The 19,441-nt window shown below is 38.7% G+C and overlaps 1 protein-coding gene across 1 annotated transcript; it reads right to left on the reverse strand.

Moving 5' to 3' along the window:
* Positions 1-3,521: 3,521 nt before the first annotated feature.
* On the reverse strand, positions 3,522-4,152 carry LOC118896359 (40S ribosomal protein S7-like). Its single transcript, XM_036854144.1, has one exon. The coding sequence runs from the start codon at positions 4,150-4,152 to the stop codon at positions 3,538-3,540; it is 615 nt and encodes a 204-aa protein (XP_036710039.1). The 3' UTR covers positions 3,522-3,537.
* Between the last annotated feature and the right edge of the window lie 15,289 nt (positions 4,153-19,441).

The raw sequence follows: 19,441 nt of genomic DNA on the forward strand, positions 1-19,441 counted from the left end.
GCCATTGGCTGCGGGCCACGGTGGAGGGGGGGCGGTGTCAAGGGGATGGGGGTGGGGCGGGGACCGTGCAACCGCCCAGGCATTTCCAGTTAAAGAGGCTCCTCTTCGAGAAAGAGTGCAGCTGTGAGCTGTTAGCAGCTAATAGAGCAGGTGGGGGTGAGTGCGCTCGCCCAGTAAAGGCGATCTGGGCAGGGCACCGCTAGCACTGACTGCACCTTCCAACCTGTGATACGTGCTGATGTTTTTCTCCCTCCCCTCCCCACTCCCCTTCCTTCTGTTCATTGCCCACTAAATTGATTTCATTAATTTAGCGAGTTAGTGGGGATAAGATAGATTATTCAATAAATGGTGCTGGAATAATTGGCTATTTATGTAGAAAATAAAGCAAAATTATATCCCTCATCTACACACACACACACACACACACACACAGATTCATGGATGAGTAAAAATCTAAATGTGCTGTCCCTTCCCTCTCATCTCTTCCCCCTCCCCCTTCATTCTGTTCACTGCGCACTAAAATTGATTTCATTATCTGTTAATGGGTCACAACCTCAAGTTTTAAAAACACTGTCCTGGGATATGCCTAGAAGGGGAATTGTGGGCGTATGAACATCTACATTAGAAGATACTACCACCTGGCTCTACAAAGCAGTTTAATTGATTTATTTTTCTGCCAGTAGTCTGAGAGTTCTGGTTTTATCACATCTGTGTATGGTGGTACTTGTCATTGTTTTCAGACTTTAATTTTTTACAAAATTTATGGTTGTGAAATGGATATATCATTATTGTTGTAAATTGAATTTCTCTGATTACTACTCAAATTGAGCAACTCCTTGTGTTTGTGAATTAATAAGTTTTCCCTTTTGTCACTTGACCATTCGTATTCATTGCCTTTTGTTTTTGTTGGTGATTTCTAGGAGTGTAACTGAGCAGGGCCCTGTGAGGGCTTCCCGAGACAAACATACCCCCGCCCCCATGTCCTCCCCCTGCCTCTTGTTTGCAGAAAAACATTAGCTTCCTAGGTCCTCCCTGAGTTCCAAAGAACAGATTTAATCAGAGCAGTGAGAAAATACGGAAAACAAAGGAAAACAGTTAAGCAAGACAAAATAATAGTAGTTTAGCATTAAACAAAGTCAAGGACATTTAGTTCCTCCTCAAGGGTTAGAGATAATATTCTGAGCCATATCCTTGAGCTATTTTGCAGATACTGAACCCCCCACCAGGTGGAAGAAGTTAACTGCATGCTGCCCACAACCACGTAGACCCCAGACCAGGTGGAACCAGGTTGATGATGTTGACTCCACCATCCAGCAAGCAGAATAATGTGCACAAGCTGATCACACACCCTGCAACCCTCTCCCTCACTCTGTCTCTAAAAACCTTTCCCTGAAAGCCATCCGGGAGTTCAGGCCTTTTGAGCATTAGCCATACTCCTTGCTGGCCTTGCAATAAACCTGCACTTTCCTTCACCACAACCTGGTGTCAGTAGATTGGCTTTACTGCGCAGGTGAGTGGATTCTAGTTTGGTTTGGTAATAGGAGTTCTTTATGTATTTTGGGAATATATATATATATATATAAGTTTTTTGTGTTTTGTTTTTTGTTTGTTTTTGGTTAATGTGTTGCAAATACCTTCTCCCTGTGTTTGACTTGACTTTTTACTTTGTCTCTCTCTTGATGTGCAGAAGTTTTAAGTTTTTATAAAGTCAAATTTATCTGTATTTTCCTTCAGGGTTTATGCTTTTTTGGGGGTACAATTATTATGAAATTTTTCTCTAGCTTGGAGATATAAAGATATTCTACTTTATTTTCTTCTAAATAATTTAAACTTTTATTTTTCACACTTAGATCTTTATTCATCCATGAATTTTTTTTTAGGATGTAGATTAGGGATGTAATTTTGTTTTATTTTCTACATAGATAGCCAATTATTACAACACCATTTATTGAATAATCCATCTTATTCCCACTAATTTGTAATGTGTCCATTTTCCCCATATACATAAGTCTGTTTATAAGTCTTGCTATCCGATCCCATAGATCTATTTGTCTATTCACCTGCACCAAGATCATGATCTCTTACTTGCTATAGCATTATGATAACTCATGATATTTGATAGGGCCAAACTACGCATTTTGTTCTTCAAATTTTTCTGGGTGTTTTTTGTCCTTTTTTCCTTCCATATAAATGTTAGGATCAGCTTTTTAAGTTTCATAGAAATTTCTGTTGGATTTTTATTGGAATCGAATTGATATATTAATTTGAGAAGACTTTGTTATTGAATCTTTCCATCAATGAACATGGTATATCACAACATTTATTCAGATCCTTCAATGCTATTTTTAAGTCTTCCCCATAAAATTCTAGAGTATCTTTTCTTAGATTTATCCCTAGATTAAAAAAACCCACAATTTATCGATATTTTGAGGGGTATATTTTTTTCTATTACATTTTCTATGTTGTTATTGCTAGTCCATAGGGACATAACTGATGTTTGTATAAACTCTTCCTGAGCTCTCTTATTGATTCTAACTTTGTATAGACTCTTATTTTCTTTAGGCAATCACATCATCTACAAATAAGAAGAGGTTTCAGGTTTCCTTCCCAAGTTTTATGCTTCTTATTTCCTTTCTTTTCTTATTTGATCAGTTAGGACTTTTATCACAATATTGAAGTGAAGCAGTCATAGTAGGCGAAATGTTTTATTAAGATAGTGCTTGCTATAGGTATATGGTGTTAAGGAAGTTCCCTTATAATCCTGGTTTCCAGAGATTTTTAAAAATCTTGATGAATATTACATTTTATAAAATGACTTTTCTGCATCTATTAAGATAAGTATATACTTATCTCCTTTAATCTGTATTTAAAGTGTATGACATAGATTTTCTTATAAACTCTTCAGGTTTTATACACTGACAAATGATTTGCTGATGTTTTATTTAGGACTTTGTATCTCTTTGCAAATATATTCTTTTCTTTTACAATCCTTGTCTGGCTTTAATATTAGTGTTAGACTAACCTTACAAAATGAGTTGGAAATATTACTTCTTTTATTCTCTGAAGTAGAGATTACCAGATGTGCTATAAAAACACAATCTACTTTTAAATTGCCTGCAAAAGACTCACAAAGCCAAGCTTAGTTTTTTATTAGGCAAGGTCAAATACTTACATTGATTGAGTTTTCTGACATATTTGGGTTTACTTCTACCTTTTTATTTTAGGTTTTCTGATTGCCTTTTTTTATTCTTGCTTATTTTCTTTTACTTCCTTTCATCTAGTGGACTAATAAGATAACTACATTTTTTCCTCCCTCATGCTGTTTTATAAACTAGATTGTTTTCCTACCAGTTTAGTTATTACTCTTAAATGTTTACCAAAATATTTAACCATACATTTTTCTGCCAACATTTAGCTATGTAATATTTCTATCTTTCTGGCAAACATTACTTTCCGCTTTTACTACCAAGGAACAATGCCCCCACTCCATCTTTTTTGTGTGTGTGTGTGAATAATATTTTATTTAGTCATTTTTGTTTACACCTGAAACTCTGGGAACTCAAAATTAACATCCTTGCCCGTGAGCTTGTTATAGACACCAGAAAACGTTTCAACCTTGTGTTCCACATTGTTCTGCTGTGCTTTATCCAAACGAACCTTTATGAGTCGGCTGCCATCCAGCTTCACGCGGATTCTCTTGCCCACGATCTCACTTGGGAAAACCAAGTCTTCCAGGATGGCGTCATGCATGGCTGTCAGAGTGCGGCTCCTGGGACGTTTTGGCTTATTTTTTGTACGGCTTTTTCGAGTTGGCTCAGGCACAATTCTCTGAACGATAAAGACAACGTGCTTCTCGCTGAACTTCTCCAACTCACGCACTAGCCAGACCTGGATTTTCTGGAAGGATTTCAGATGAGGAATGGGAACAAAGATTATGATAGCTTTCGGACAACCACCAACTTCAGTTTCCTTGGCGGCCGTGATGTTCAGCTCCCGCAGCTGGGCCTTGAGGTCCGAGTTCATCTCCAGCTCCGGGAGGGCCTGGGAGATGCCAGACTCGAACTCGTCCGGCTCCTCGCCATTGGGCTTCACGATCTTCACGCTGGAACTGAACACGGCCGGGACCTTGACGACGCGGCCCCCCCACTCCATCTTTTTACTGTGTTTAGAGCTTTTATTGTACTTTTAAAAATTCAAAATAGATATTTTTATTTGTGTGTGTGTGTGCTGTTTCATTTCTTCCTTCCAGGTTCATTTTTTCTTCTTGAGATAAATCATTTAATAGTTCCCTTTGTGAGGATCAGTAGTTGGTAAATACTCCAAGTTTTTGTGTGGTGAAATGACTTTTTTGTCTCTACAGTTGAAAGGTTGTTCGGGCATAAGAGTGTAGATTGACAGTTATTTCCTGTCAGCCCTGAAGATATTATTGTTATTTTTTGGCATTGATTGCAGCTGAGGAAAAGTCTGCTATCTGAGAGCTTTAAAAGTCTTATTTTCTTTGATGTTCTGCAGGTTCATTTTAATGTTGACATTCGGATTTATTTTTGTATATTCAGTTCAAGACTTTGCACTTCCAGTCTGAGGACTTACGTCTTTTTTCAATTTTAGAAAACTACTATTTATTATGGTTTTAGATCTTTCTTTCTCCTTCATTCTGTTTCTTCCTAAATTACTATTTCATAACTTCTCCTCTTTCTTCAAACCTTTAACACCTCCACTACCCTCATCATCCAAAACGAAACCTTCACCTTCTTCCCCAAGTTAGCTTCTCTTGTGTTAACTTTCTTTTCTTTCTCTTAAATTCAATCTATTAACAATCCTATTGGCTCTAATTTAAAAATAAACCCAGAAAGTGACCAGTTCTCACCTCTCTCACTATCACTACCCTATGCTAAGCCACCATTATCTTTCTGCTTCACCCTTGTTCCCCATAGTCTATTCTTAGCACTTAAAATTTTAAATTGCATCTCCACCCCTACCGTCCTCCTTGTCTTCTCCATTTTTCATTTTTCTCCATGGAACTTACACAATTAAAAAATATATATATATATATATACACACACACACATACATGGTCCCTTCTTCTTTTTTTCTTCTTCTTCTCCTCCTCCCTTCTCATTCTTAACCTTATTCTTTTCACTGTTTCTCTTTCTCACTAATATATAAGTTCTGGTGAGATAAGAATAAGGATGCTTAGAAGGATAAGGATTTTGATTTGTTTTGTTAACCCTGTGTACTCAGCACCTAGAACAGTGTCACACAGAGTAAGATTTCATTACATATTTGTTTAATAAATACATATATTTTTAAAAAATTTATTATTATTATTTATTTTTGGCTGCGTTGGGTCTTTGTTGCTGCACACAGGCTTTCTCTAGTTGTGGCAAGCGGGGGCTACTCTTCGTTGCGGTGCATGGGCTTCTCATTGCGGTGGCTTCTCTTGTTGCAGAGCATGGGCTCTAGGAACAAGGACTTCAGTTGTTGCAGCATGCAGGCTCAGTAGTTGCAGCACGTAGGCTCAGTAGTTGTGGCACACGGGCTTAGTTGCTCCACGGCATGTGGGATCTTCCCGGACCAGGGATTGAACCCGTGTCCCCTGCATTGGCAGGCGGATTCTTAACCACTGTGCCACAAGGGAAGTCCCCAATAAATACATAGATGTTTTCCACTTAGGTAAATGAGAGCCAAGAAATTCAAATAAATGATGAGAAATATATCTCAAATAATTAAGAACATGACATTATTTCAGAGAATCAGCAGTCCATCCTGGATCTTAGCATTCATGTACTTTTTAAAGGAAAGGCATCGTGACTGCATTCTAAGTTAGGAGATGATGCAGCAGGCAGAAGAAAAAGAAATAGGAAACTTTGTAACCAACTGCCCAAGCGAAAGCTAAATAAACAAACAAATTAACCAACTGTCTTTCTGGGCTTATGATAGAGGTGCTGGAAATCACAGGAGACTTGCCTGGGACATGTGTTGTGTAACAAATCCTGACAAATACATGGATCATCAAAGAGATTTCTATTTTATATACTGAGGAGCTTTATGATCCAGGAAGTGGTCAGGCCATCTGGGATCTCCTGCTTACCCATCTGGAGCTCTGATTGAATATGTGAGAATAAAAGGAAAGCTCAATTTTAGTGAACATGAGCTGTTTGGAGTCAGCATGGGGGTGCATCAAAGGTGGTGGTGAAACAAAGGGATTACTTTTCCACCAAGCCCTTGTAAGGGAGGGCAGAGGGTGGTCAGTGTTGGAATAAGAAGAAGGAATGACAAAGAAGGAAGCAATGACCTTCATTTCTCCCAGTGATGATGTTATAGGATGTTGTCACTGACCTAAAGAGCCAGGCATTTTCTTGGGATGGGGAATTACTGAGAAATACATGGAAGCATCATGTTGTCAGGAAAATAAATTATTTTAAACTATAGGAACCAGCAGGTTTTCTTCAGTAAATGCAATAATAAATTGTGTTTATGTAGCACGTTACACTTTTTCAAAGCATATACACCACCCCATTTAGTATTTTCAACCCTGTAAGGTAGGGAATACAGACTATTTGAAGCCAGGAAGTGAGCCATAATTCTTTAAGCATGCTCTCCTACCCTCCTGGCCCCACCAGGATCTAGTATAGTGCTGGATGTATAAATCGCTTTTAATCACTGTTATATTAACTCCCATTTTACAGTTGGGATTGAGGAAATTATGAAGTTGTTAGTTGCCAAACATCACATAGCTAGTCGTGGCATAGCTGGATCCAGGAGCAAGTCTACTAACTTTTAAATCTTGTACACTCAATATTCCATCACATGCCCTGCCAAGTGTGCCAACATCCAAAGACCACACAGATGCAGGAACAAGAAATACAAGTGTTCTTGGCAATTATCCTGTGCCAAGGGTCACTGATCTTCTTGATGAAGAGCTACTGTTGATTTACCTAATGTTTAGTAATCTACCAATGAAGGCACTATTAAGAATTGCTTAACATAAGCACTACTTGCCAGTTAGGGGAAGCTTGGCACAGACAATGTGTTGGCTAGAATGCCCAAGTCCATCCAATTCAGGAAAATTTATTAAAATCTCCAAGACTGGCCTAGCTTCAAGGAAGCATGCCAAAGAGGCTCTAGGAAAACAAAACAATGTTTCTTCCAGCCCTAGGTGAGTTATTCAAAAAGCCTCACTTTTTTTCTCTTAACTTCAGTGTCCTGCCCCAACACTGGCAGAGGTAATAGACCTCCTCGCTTCAGGCTCCCAGTGTGCTTCCCACATCTACATGGAAACCCACTCCACACTGGGCATCCACCTGCTCATAGGAGGCTGTCCCTCGGTTCCCTTCACCAGCAAGTATACGCAGTCTTCTCTTCCCATACAAGTGAACGATGTCTCTGTGAAATTATCCACTAATGGGAATGTCCCAGGGCCTACTCAACCCCATTGAGTAACTCAAAAATAGAGATCTCTATCTCCCTCACCCACACATATACAATAACAGAGGTAATATCTTTCACTAACACTTTTCCTTTCTCAGTTCCCTAACTTTCTCATTTTGTTAATGTGAATCAAGCCATCAACACTTCATCACTGGGATCCCCTCATACACAAAATCATTTTCTTTGAGTTCCAAATGATTCTGGGTCACCTTGGCTCCATTAAAACTGTAAATGGTTAAGGGTTATTGTCACTCATTCACCCCACATTTGCCTAACAAGATGTAGGGTCCTCTGTATCTCTCCACCCTTTCCTTTTGCTATCCTGTTCTGGAGGGACCCATTTCTCACCATGTGCCATTTAGGGGCTACGAGCAGCTAAAGGGCTTGGTGATGACTCTATCTCCCCATGAGGAGTAAAGAAGGGACTGACTTGGGGGGCTAATTCTCAAAAAAGTGAGAATTCTAGATTGACAAGTTGAGTCCCTTGCTTTATTTCAATGTCTTATTAATATTGAAATATCTTTTAATTGAGAAGGCAATGATTGATAGGAGAGATATATTTAGAAATCTACAAAATATTTTTCTAGGTTTTTACCTTGCATCATACTGAAGTTCTAGAATTAAAATATTGGGTTTTATTTTTTGAAACTTTATATATTTTGCAAAAGGAATGTAAAGTTGCCTGTAACAAAAGATGTATCAACTGCTTAATGAAGTAAATATAAAAAATAGATCCCAGGGCTTCCCCAGTGGCGCAGTGGTTAAGAATCCGCCTGCCAATGCAGGGGACATGGGTTCGATCCCTGGTCCGGAAAGATCCCACGTGCCGCGGAGCAACTGGGCCTGTGTGCCACAACTACTGAGCCTGCGCTCTAGAGCCCGTGAGCCACGACTACTGAGCATGCGTGCCACAGCTACTGAAGCCCACGTGCCTAGAGCCCGTACTGCACAACAAGAGAAGCCACCACAGTGAGAAGCCCACGCACTGCAACGAAGAGTAGTCCCCGCTTGCCACAACTAGAGAAAGCCCGCGCACAGCAACGAAGACCCAATGCAGCCAAAAATAAATAAATAAATAAATAAATTAATTAATTAAAAAAAAAAAAAGATCCTAGCACTGCTTTTCAAACCAGGGTAAACCAGTCAGAAGACATAGCATATCCATAGTGGCAGGAAGTCAAAGTAACAGAAGCATGGCTGAGGTTTCTAGGGCATCAAGGAGGGACTGTTAACTGAACATTAACCAATAACTCAAAGATTAGATGTTGAAAAAGCCAACAGCAGACCATGGCCTGGAGGATGCCAGAGGTCTATTTTTTGATAATGCCAGTTTCTTTGTAAAGAGGTTCCCTGGAATGTGAAAGGAGATGTGTAGGTCAAACCAACACTGCTGCTGTGATTGAGCTACAGATTTGGCTCAGAGTTTCCTAGTTTTCAGGCAAAAGGGGCCATATGGTCAGTAATCTAGCTTTTCAATGCAGAATGGAGGAAGCCTAATAGGTCCTTAGGATGATACATTTTTATTTTGGCAAAGAAAATATCTCTCTTTACAGTTGTAAGATTAACAAGTTCTGGGACCTATCGTACAGTATGATGATTACAGCTAATAATACTATATTATGTAGTTGAAAGTTGTTAAGAGAGTATATCTTAAGTGTTCTCACCACAAAAAAGAGATGATAATTATGTGATGAGATAGAGGTGTTAGCTAATGCGATGGTGGTAATCATCTTGCAATATAGAAGTATATTGAATCAACATGTTGTACACCTTAAATTTATACAATATTATATGCCAATATATTAATAAAATAAAATACAACTGGGGGAAAAAAGAAAAGTATCTCCATTGTTGGCTTTTAAGAAGTAAGTTACCATATTATAATAGGGCCCATAAAAGAGCCACATGACAAGGAACTCTGAGCAGCTTCTCAGAGTTGAGAACAACCCTTACCCAACAGCCAGCAAGATAGGGACCTCGGCCCTACAACTGCAAATAGATAAATTCTGCCAACAACCTGAGAGCTTAGAAGCAGCTCTTTCCCCAGTTGAGCCTCTGATTAGACCCTAGCTCTGGCTGACACCTGGATTACAGCCTGATGAGACCCTGAGGTGGAGAACACAGTTAAGCTGTGCCTGGATTTCTCACCTACAGAAACTGTGAAATAATACATGTGTGTGTTGATTTAAACTGATAAATTTATGGTAATTTGTTATAAAGCATAGAAAACGAATACAACTGAACATTAAAAGACATGGCCCCCTTTCCTTGAGCCAATCCTCTATGAACTTGACTCAGTTATTTTACCGTATCCAACATGAGAACTAGAGCTTTATAGGATGTCAGAACTCCAGGGAATAATCTAGTGACAACTACCCCTGTTAACATTGCTTTTCTACTGATCCATAAAATCTAAGTCTAAAAATCCCTGGTTTGAGGACATTCTTCTGGAGTGGTTTTCAATGCTCCCAGCACAAGCTTGAGTGTGTGTGAGTGTGTGTGTGTGTGTGTGTGTGCGTGTGTGTGTGTTGTGGTGGTAAAGCAACTTCTTTAATGGGGTCAGAACAGCTGGATGGGGAATTAGAAATCCAGGGGGGTGTAGAGCAGAATATCCAAGTCTAATTTTAGATCAGTGACATGGGAAGGGTTCCATTACCAGGAGTCAAGTGGGAGATACCAATGACTGAGTGGACAAATGTGAGAGGCAGAATTCATGGAGCTTTTGATGTGACAACCAACAGAAGCATCTGAGTGGACGGATTTGGAGATTTAGGTTCTAATGATGGTAGCCTGCAGTGACTTCCTTGTTTAAAATTGATTTTCCCCTGAATATCTTTTGAAAGCTCAAGGCTCACCATTATGGGAATCTCCTTCCCACAGATACTTCTCTGATAGAGAGCCAAAAAATGGTTTCCTCAATCCATAGATCATACCCAGAGAAGGCAAATTGCTTGCTTAAAGCCACATAGCATCATCTTAGGAAATAAATCTGGGGCTTCTGATTGCAAGCTAACTGTTTTCTTTGAGATCGTTGAAAAATGGATATAATTGATTTAACAAAATGCATAAAGGATGCAAAATGGGAGGTGTTGAAAGTTCCAGTGAAGATAGAAAAGCAATACAAAAGCAGACTGAGATCAGGAATACAGGCAGGAAATAGCCAGATATGATTCAGATTGGAGAAAGAGAACCCAAAACATCTGGGGAACAATAATTTGCAACAGATACTCTCCTGGAGAAAGAAATCTGGAAAGCAGTAGCAGGGTGAGAGACCTGGGTAGCACTGTTAAGACAAATGGGGTCTCTAACACTTGTGCAATGGTCAAACTTGGCTAATTGAATTTGGAAGCCACGGCTAGAGAGGTCAATGGGTACAAAGGGAGGATGCAATTCTTAGGGTCTACGTGTCTGACACCGCGCTCTTCCAGTCCTTCCTGGCTGTGCACTCAGATCCCTCTGGCTAGAAGGGAAAGTCATAGATTCCCTGCTAATGAAGACAAGGGAAGGTTCTGAAAAATTGATCCTCTCAGTCTCCAGTGCAGCTGGAGCCCCTGGGCCAGTTCTTCAGTTTTTAACCAATCTCTCTTTTTACTCCAATCTGCATTCAAATATTATCATGGTCTCTGTGTGCCATAAATTAAAAAAGGTTAGGACCCATAGGCCTAGAAGACACTCCCACCCTCTGCTTGTTCTTCTTTCTAAATATTATCAATTAAAAATTTTATATCAAATATTGCACACATACAGAGAGGAGCACAAATCATAGATTTACAGCTTGATGAATTATATAAACTGAACACACCTGTTTAACCAGCACCTAGATTAATTAAGCTGTTGAACATCACCAGAACTCTAGAAGTGCTTTCTCCCCACCTGCTACGATAACCTTCTTCTGATCACTACTCACCCACTAAGAGCATAGATCAGTTTTGCCTGATCTTGAACTTTATATATAGTTGGTAATTTTTACATCTGGCTTCTTTTGCTCAACATTATGTTTGTGAGTTGCAGGTATGTTGTTGCATGGTAATACATTTTCCTCTTCTCATTGTTGTATAGTATTCCATTGTATGAATATATTTATTCATTCTGTTGTTGATGAACATTGGGTTGTTTCAGTTTGGTTCTATCATGAAAATTTTTGTTCTTCTGGTAAGCATACGTACAGATTTCTTTTAGTTTTAGCCAGCTTTTAAGAGTCTTTCAAGATAACCTGCTCTGAATTCCTTCATGTGCCTGAGGCCTAATGGGCTCAAAACACATTTAATTATTTCGCCTCCCTCTCTTCCTTGAAAACAGATGAAAACAGCCAATCATGACTATTAACAATTATTCTGGGCTTCCCTGGTGGAGCAGTGGTTGAGAATCTGCCTGCCAATGCAGGGAACAAGGGTTCGAGCCCTGGTCTGGGAAGATCCCACATACCGCAGAGCAACTAGGCCCGTGTGCCACAACTACTGAGCCTGCGCGTCTGGAGCCTGTGCTCCGCAACAAGAGAGGCCACGATAGTGAGAGGCCCGCGCACCGCGATGAAGAGTGGCCCCCGCTTGCCGCAACTAGAGGAAGCCCTCGCACAGAAACTAAGACCCAACACAGCCAAAAATAAAAATAAATTAAAAAAAAAAAAAAGTTGTAGAACCATTAAAATACCTTATAAAAAAAAAAGAAAAACAATTATTCTCAGTTGAGGCCAAGATCTTTATATACTTGCTCAGAAGCATTATTACAAATGGAATATGTAATATTTACAAGCGTCCAGTGAGAAGCCTTTGTTCAAGAATTGAGCCAGCTTTCTGTTTGATGGTGTTGCTGCAGAAGAAAGGGTACCTGTTCATTGAACCTACTACAGATGAGGCATAGATGGAATCACTGCCCCAGGGGAGACAATGAAAGAGGGTCAGAACCAAGGGTTGTTACCTGGATTGTCTTTTGGGAACCCCAAAACCAACCTCAAAGAGGGTGACCAACCTCTTTGTTTACCCCAATATGCAATTCAAATATTATCATGGTCTGTGTATGCCATAATATCGAAAAGAAATGTTTCTTTTTTAACACTTGGTAATTCTCCTTTCTCTGATAAACACAGTAGAGCTTTATTACCTGTAGAGGCCAAGATTTGTATAACTCAAATGTCTTAAATATGCTTATTCCCAGACACCAGGCCCCTACCTCTTGCCTTAGAAGAAATTCGTTTTCCAAGGAAGACTAAGGCTGTTCTATTTCCTCGCTGGGAGAGGAGACAGAACGAAAACAAAATCAAGCTTAATCCTGTTCTTCTATTGCCTGTGTTTCTGTCACAGCACACGTTCTCCTGAGGCAAACCGGATACAGTATGATGCATCATTTAGGAAAGACATTTTGCATTAGACTAACTGCCCAAGGCACCATTGATATCAGGTACTAACACTGCAATGGTAAATGGAAAAAAACAAAAACAAAAACTCTTGTTTCGTTTGAATGGTTTTAGGATTTATCATCAAAAAATGGGTTTATCAATTAAGGTTTTTTCTCCCTTATAAGTAAAAGAAATGGACTCAGGCTAACTTGAACTACTACCAACACAACAAAAGGATTTATTGGGAGGATATTGGGAACATCACAGACTTGAAGTAACGGCTGAACAGTAAGACCTTAGGGCCAGGAATAAGTGTGAGGAAATGGCATGCTTTCTCTCTAGGGTTAAAGGCCCACCTATTTCAGATTAGTGTTCGTTTCTTGGGTCGTTCACTGTGGCTGAGGCAGCCTCAGGGGACCAGCATGGGTCACGGACCCTCTACCTCAGGGACAGAAAATGGTCACAGACAAAAGCAGTAGCCTAGCACTGCAAGGGTGATAGCTGAAGTCATCAGCCTACTGATGGAAATAGTACAAGAAAAAAGGAAAAGTGGTTTGATAAAAGTGATAACATGGGTAAGCACTATAAGAAGACCTGGGCTAATGACAGTACTGGAAGATATATGAAAAGGCTTGATTTATGCACATACCATAATCAAAGGGTAGATTTGCTCAGTGTAGGTTTGCTATAGCTACACATTTTTTTCTATTAAAAATTATTCCACTTCCTGCAGGAAAGTAACTTTGTTATTGTGTCTTCTCCTTCATCTCATTGAAAGAATTTTTTAACATAGTTCTCAATAATATGAGGTTTCTTAGGAATGTAACTATTACATTATAGTTAAACACATACACACATATATGTTGGGTAGGACTTTCATATCCATATACATAAGTGAGGCTGTACTGTAATTTTTCCATACTATACTATACTATGCTAACTATACTATATTATGGGAGTTCCCAGTGTTCTCATTCTCTAGATAGTTTGTTGAGTTACCCTTATGTGACAGGCTTTATGTGAATGTAGGTGCTGGGAATACAGTAGGTGCTCATGGCGGACACTGAGCCTGGTGGAGTTTAGAGCTTAGTAGGGAAGACAGATGACAACAGAATGTAATGATTTTTTTGATAAGAGAAATACAGGGTGATATGGAAACAGAGCAATGTATATAATAATACCTACTTTATAGGGTTGTTATATCGGGGTAATGAATAAAGTACCTGATCCAAGGCAGAGCACACAGTAGGCACTCAAAAATATTATTAATAATGTTTCGCAACTTTTTCTAATTTTTTAGTTGGATTATTAGTTTATACAAGTTTTTAAGTTCCTGAGCCAGTTTTGGTAATATCTATTTCTTGCAAATATTGTCCACTTCATCATTATATTAGAATAAAATTATGTTGAGTATGATCTAATAATTTAAAAATCTTCATGTCTATGGTTACCCACACCTTTTTCTTCCTATTTTTTCTCTTCTTTAGATTTAAGGAGAGGTGGTTGGTAAATTATGTTAACTTTTAAAAGTCTTTTTAATGCTTGAATGTATTTATTGATTTTTTTGACTTTTAAGTCAATTATTTATGTTATCCTCCTCAATACCTTCTACCAATTTTTCTTACAAATTTTTTGTTTTCTATCTTAAATTTAATGCTTAGCTTATTACATTTTGTCCTTCTTAATACTTAAAACATTTAAGACTGAATTTTTATCTGATATAAACTTGGCTTCATCCTAAAGGTTATGATAGTTATTTAATTACTTTATAAATCATTTGTAACTCCAGTTTTTATTTTTTCTTTTAATAAAGAGTTACTTAAAGGAGCATCTTAAAACTTTCAAATGGCTGGCATTTATTTTGACTTTTAAAATGAAGGTTTTGTTTTTTTTTAACAGTATGGTCAATTTAATAAGAGATTCATAAAATTTCTGTTTTTCTTAAAAGCATTTATATCTTCTCTATAAATTTTTATCTTTTATATAAACATTTATTTGTAAATATTTATAATATATGTATTTATGTACATTTTATACACGTACACAACACACTTTGGTTTTTGTTAATATTTCATGGGCGCCAAAAAACGTGTTGTCTGTAGGCTGCAGTGTTTGAGATGGATATCTGTAGATACATATTTAGTAAATCACTCACATCAATTGTTATTTTTCAGCTCCTCCATGTCCCGTGTATATTTGGCATTATAGAGCTATCTAAAACTGAGAGGGTTCTTTTCATTGATCAGTTCTATTTTATTTCTGTCACTTTCTCCTACTGCAAACATTTTCCTTTTGTACATTTGGATGCAATGAGTTTTGGCACATAAAATTTGTTGACTCATATCTTCATTATGAATTGAACCACTTATCAACATGATAAGTTGATATATATCACAAGTTATATTTGTGTCTCATGATTATTGTGGTGAATTTTCCTTTTTGTTGTACTAGTATTGTGACACCTATTTTTGGTGGGGAAAGGGGAAAGGGAATACATTTAATATCTTTTTATCTTTTTGACTTTATGTTTTAGTAAACTTTAATAAACTTTTCACTTTTAATAAACTATCATTGAGTTTTAAAAATTTACTTTGAAATTCTTTGTATTTTAATAGGGAGTTCAACCCATTTATTGATGTAACTATTGTGATTTTACTTCTAATATCATATTTTAATCATTCTCTCTAGGCCTCTTTATTGTTTTCCCCCACGTAGACTATAATTTCCTTACTTTTATTTTCTACAGTGCTTGGAAGGTTCATTATCCAGTTTAATTCTATTTCTTTTTAAGTTAAAAAATTGTCCATTGACCAACATCTCTTTAATTTTTAAAGTCAACAATAAACATGAATCTTTAAAACCCTGTATTTTAGACAAAGAATTTAATATTCTTATATTTTTTCATGTTTTCTTCCAGCTTCTTATTTCCCAATTTTTGAAAATATAATTTGGGGGTTAGCACTAAATTATTTTTATTGAATTATTGCTATAATTATTATTTTTTACATTTTATATCTAATCTTTTAAGAGCAATCTATGGACACATTTGCTTTTGCAACCATACTTAGTACAACTGTTTAGATTGACATCCATGTGTAACTGGCTTCAATATTCACTACGAGTTTCTTAGCTGTGCAATTAGCATGTATTATTTTACAATCATAAAAATAAGAGGGCTTTTTTTAAAGATTGAAAAGTTAAGTGTCCATACCAATCAGGATAGCAAATGCTTGTTAAAACTTTGTACATTTTCTTACCTTGAGCACCAGCAGCTGTTTTTGAGGGAGGTCCTAGAATCAGATGTATGTCTAGTGGCCATAATACAATGATTTTTTTCTTCTTCTTCAAGCCAAAGTCAAGTTTCTCCTCATAAAACCTAGAGTTCTGCCTGTTCCAGGACACATTCTAGAACTGAAGGATTTACATTGACTGTTTGGACTGAGGTAGAACAGAAGAGTCTGGCAATGGCAGCCTGACTGCAATGACAATTTTATTTCAGATTTCTCTTCCCCTCTCATTACTTATAAGCCCTATCACTTGACACTCTTCACATGCACGAGAACATTCTACATGATGATCCTGTCCATTTTTTCTTCTTTGAATGCTGTTTAGCCAAATGTTTGTCTCTTGTCACTGCTATCACCCTACAGATTTTTTTTTTAAAGAGCCATTTGTTTACTGTCATAAATTACTTTTCCAGTTGCCAGCACTTGCTTTAAACTGTGTATGTGATGTTAGTGTGGCCCTAACTATGGGAGGCCATCTGCCTCTCTGCCATCTTGCCAGGCACTGGGTCTGGGCGTGTGTGTACGGGTGTTAAACCTGTCCCTCAAAGAAAACCACATCAGGTATTTCATCCTTTTTAATGCTGTGGTGGGCTTGTTCATCCTGTGTGAATGGAAACTTCAGAGCACTTGGTTCTTGGAATTCAGGAAGAAATAACACTTGCTAGAAACTCCTGACAACGAACTGTTCACAAGACCCCTCACATTAAGCTGTCTGCAGGTTTTAAAAAGTGTTTCAAGGTTCTAAGTACTTTCTTTCATTTGAGGTCCTGAGATATTCCTCTGAAAGGCCCTATGCAAAGGTCAAAGGAGGGGTGTTATTCTAGTTATTTCATATTTCAGGCATGCTTAAGCCAAATGTACACTTTTGAAAGTCTTGCTAACTACTTACCAAGCAAAATCTTGATGTGGTTTCTCTTGATCCTTGTTCCACTGTGGGTTAGGTAAGAGAGAGTCACTTTTCCCTCACAGATGCATTGGACCTTGAGGGGGCTTGTGGTTGGAAAAATATCAAAGTCTGTGATTACTTCATGCTTCGCCCAGTCTTGGGGGAGTGTGGCAGGCTCAGGGTGTCGGTGGCTGTAAAATGAGGGCTTGTGAAAGTGCTCCGCTCAGAGTGGGGATTCGGGTGCCCCCCCACCGGGGGGGTGGGTGAGTGACAGGAGAGGGGGCTGCTCTTCTCAAAGCTGCAGTGTCTGTTCAGAGCCATAAAGGAAGCAGTTGGCAAATTCTGTGAAGAGAGGGCTCTTTTAGAACCATGTTTCATATTTTAATAGAGAGGGCTTTCTTAGAATATTTTTACAGGGTATCGAGGTTACAGCAGTAAGGAAGGCGGAAAATCTTGTATGGCTGCTTGGCTAGGATTTCATGAAATGAATGTTATCTGCATGAAGACTAAAAACAGGCTGATTCATTACAATAACTGTGTCCTTCAGATGCCAAATGAGTGGTTACTCATGGGGGTAAAACAGGCAGTTAAGCTGGTCTTGAGGCCCAGCACGCTGAGACTTGACATGTAGTGAATGCTTTGCTAAGCACTGACTTACATTATCTCATTTAATGCCCGTAACACGTATTAGTTCATTTTACAGAGGAGGATATGAGTGACGGGTAGATTAAATAACCAAGGTCACAGAGCTAGTTCATGGTTAAGCTGGGGTTTGCCCTTAGTCAGGACACCTTAATTACTCAACAGGACCTAGGTTGTTGATTGGCCAGCCCCATTTTCTCCCTCCCCATTTCTAGCAAACCAGCTGAAGTAATCCGTGGAGCTTTGCTAGTATTCCTCCCATTTGAGGGGCCAACCCTTAAGTAAGAGTTGGTCTCAGGCCCAGGATGGGTGTTCCCATAACATTGCCATGAATCTCTTGAGTTATGTTTCAGCTTCTGGGCAGTAGCCTGAGTAGGGGTCTATCTACTCATTCTGGAAACAACCATAGCTGGGCTATTTTTTCCTTTATTTATGGTATGTGATCACTGCCAGCAAATTTCTCTGAGGAGTGCATTTAAATATGCCACAGTTGTATTACTGTATATGTATTCTGGGTGAAACATTTATGATAAATCAAGTTTTTAGGTGCCCTATGGGGAAAGTGCTGATGGAAACATACATCTGAAGAAAACTTTTCTCTTAGCAGTAGTCACTTGAGGAAACAGGCTCCATTTATCTTGTGAGGGCTTATGTGAGATGAGTACAGACCACCCAGAACCACAGCTCTGCGTATCGCAAGAGGAAAGTGAAGTATCCAGACTTAGCTCTGGGCCTCCTCAAGCGTCTGTGCTGTGCCGTGTTAGTCCTTCTCCCCTTCCTCCAGCCCTCACTCTACCTTTCCAGCCTGGCAAGCCTGGCAACTTTCATGGCAAGCCTTCCACCCCTGACAAATGACCCCCTCTTCCCACTGCTCGGAATACTTTCCTCAGTATTCTGCTTCTCCGGTGGTTAACACCTACACTCCTGCATATTCATGGCACATTCTCAGAAACACCTATTCTGATCCCTTTTCCCTCCCCAGTCTAAATTAGACCCTTGATAAGAGTGTCTTCTTATGATTTTTCTTTCCCGGTCCTGCTCACCGTTTGTAATTACATACCTCATTTGTATGACATTTGTTTAATGCCTGTCTCCATCACTGAGGGAAGACTTTAAGTTCACTGAGGGCACATGCTTCCATGAGTGTCTTGCACAAGTGTTTTGCCACACGGAAGGCGTTCTAAATATCTGTTGGAGAAATATGCTTCTCCTGGGCTCTATAGAAACACATGTATATAGCCTGCTTATTATATTCTGCCATTTAAAGACTCTCTCTCTTCCATTGGACTGTAAGCTCTCTGATATAAATATTTGCAATCCCCAATGCCTACCATAGTGGCTGACACATGTAAGTGCTCAATAAAAGTAAGTGAAGTTGACTGGGGCTTGCATGACTTATACCTAAGCTTTAACATCATGGAAAGGAAGTATTTCAGTTCAGTGTGATTCTTATTAAGCACCCATTAAGTGTCAGACTCTATGTATGGTATTGAGGATATAAGAATGTGTGTAAAAGCTTTTGCACAGCAAAGGAAACCACAAAGAAGATGAAAAGACAACCCTCAGAATGGGAGAAAATATTTGCAAATGAAGCAACTGACAAAGGATTAATCTCCAAAATATACAAACACCTCATGCAGCTCAATATCAAAGAAACAAACGACCCAATCAAAAAATGGGCAGAAGACCTAAACAGACATTTCTCCAAAGAAGACATACAGATGGCCAAGAGGCACATGAAAAGATGTTTAACATCACTAATTATTAGAGAAATGCAAATCAAAACTACAATGAGATATCACCTCACGCCAGCCAAAATGGCTGTCATCAAAAAAATCCACAAATAATAAATGCTGGAGA

The sequence above is a fragment of the Balaenoptera musculus genome, chromosome 6 (genome assembly GCF_009873245.2).
Source record: "Balaenoptera musculus isolate JJ_BM4_2016_0621 chromosome 6, mBalMus1.pri.v3, whole genome shotgun sequence".
Classification (NCBI taxonomy): domain Eukaryota; kingdom Metazoa; phylum Chordata; class Mammalia; order Artiodactyla; family Balaenopteridae; genus Balaenoptera; species Balaenoptera musculus.

Excerpts from the sequence above, each read along its gene's own strand:
- LOC118896359 (XM_036854144.1), bottom strand. The coding sequence starts at position 4,152 with ATGGAGTGGGGGGGCCGCGTCGTCAAGGTCCCGGCCGTGTTCAGTTCC.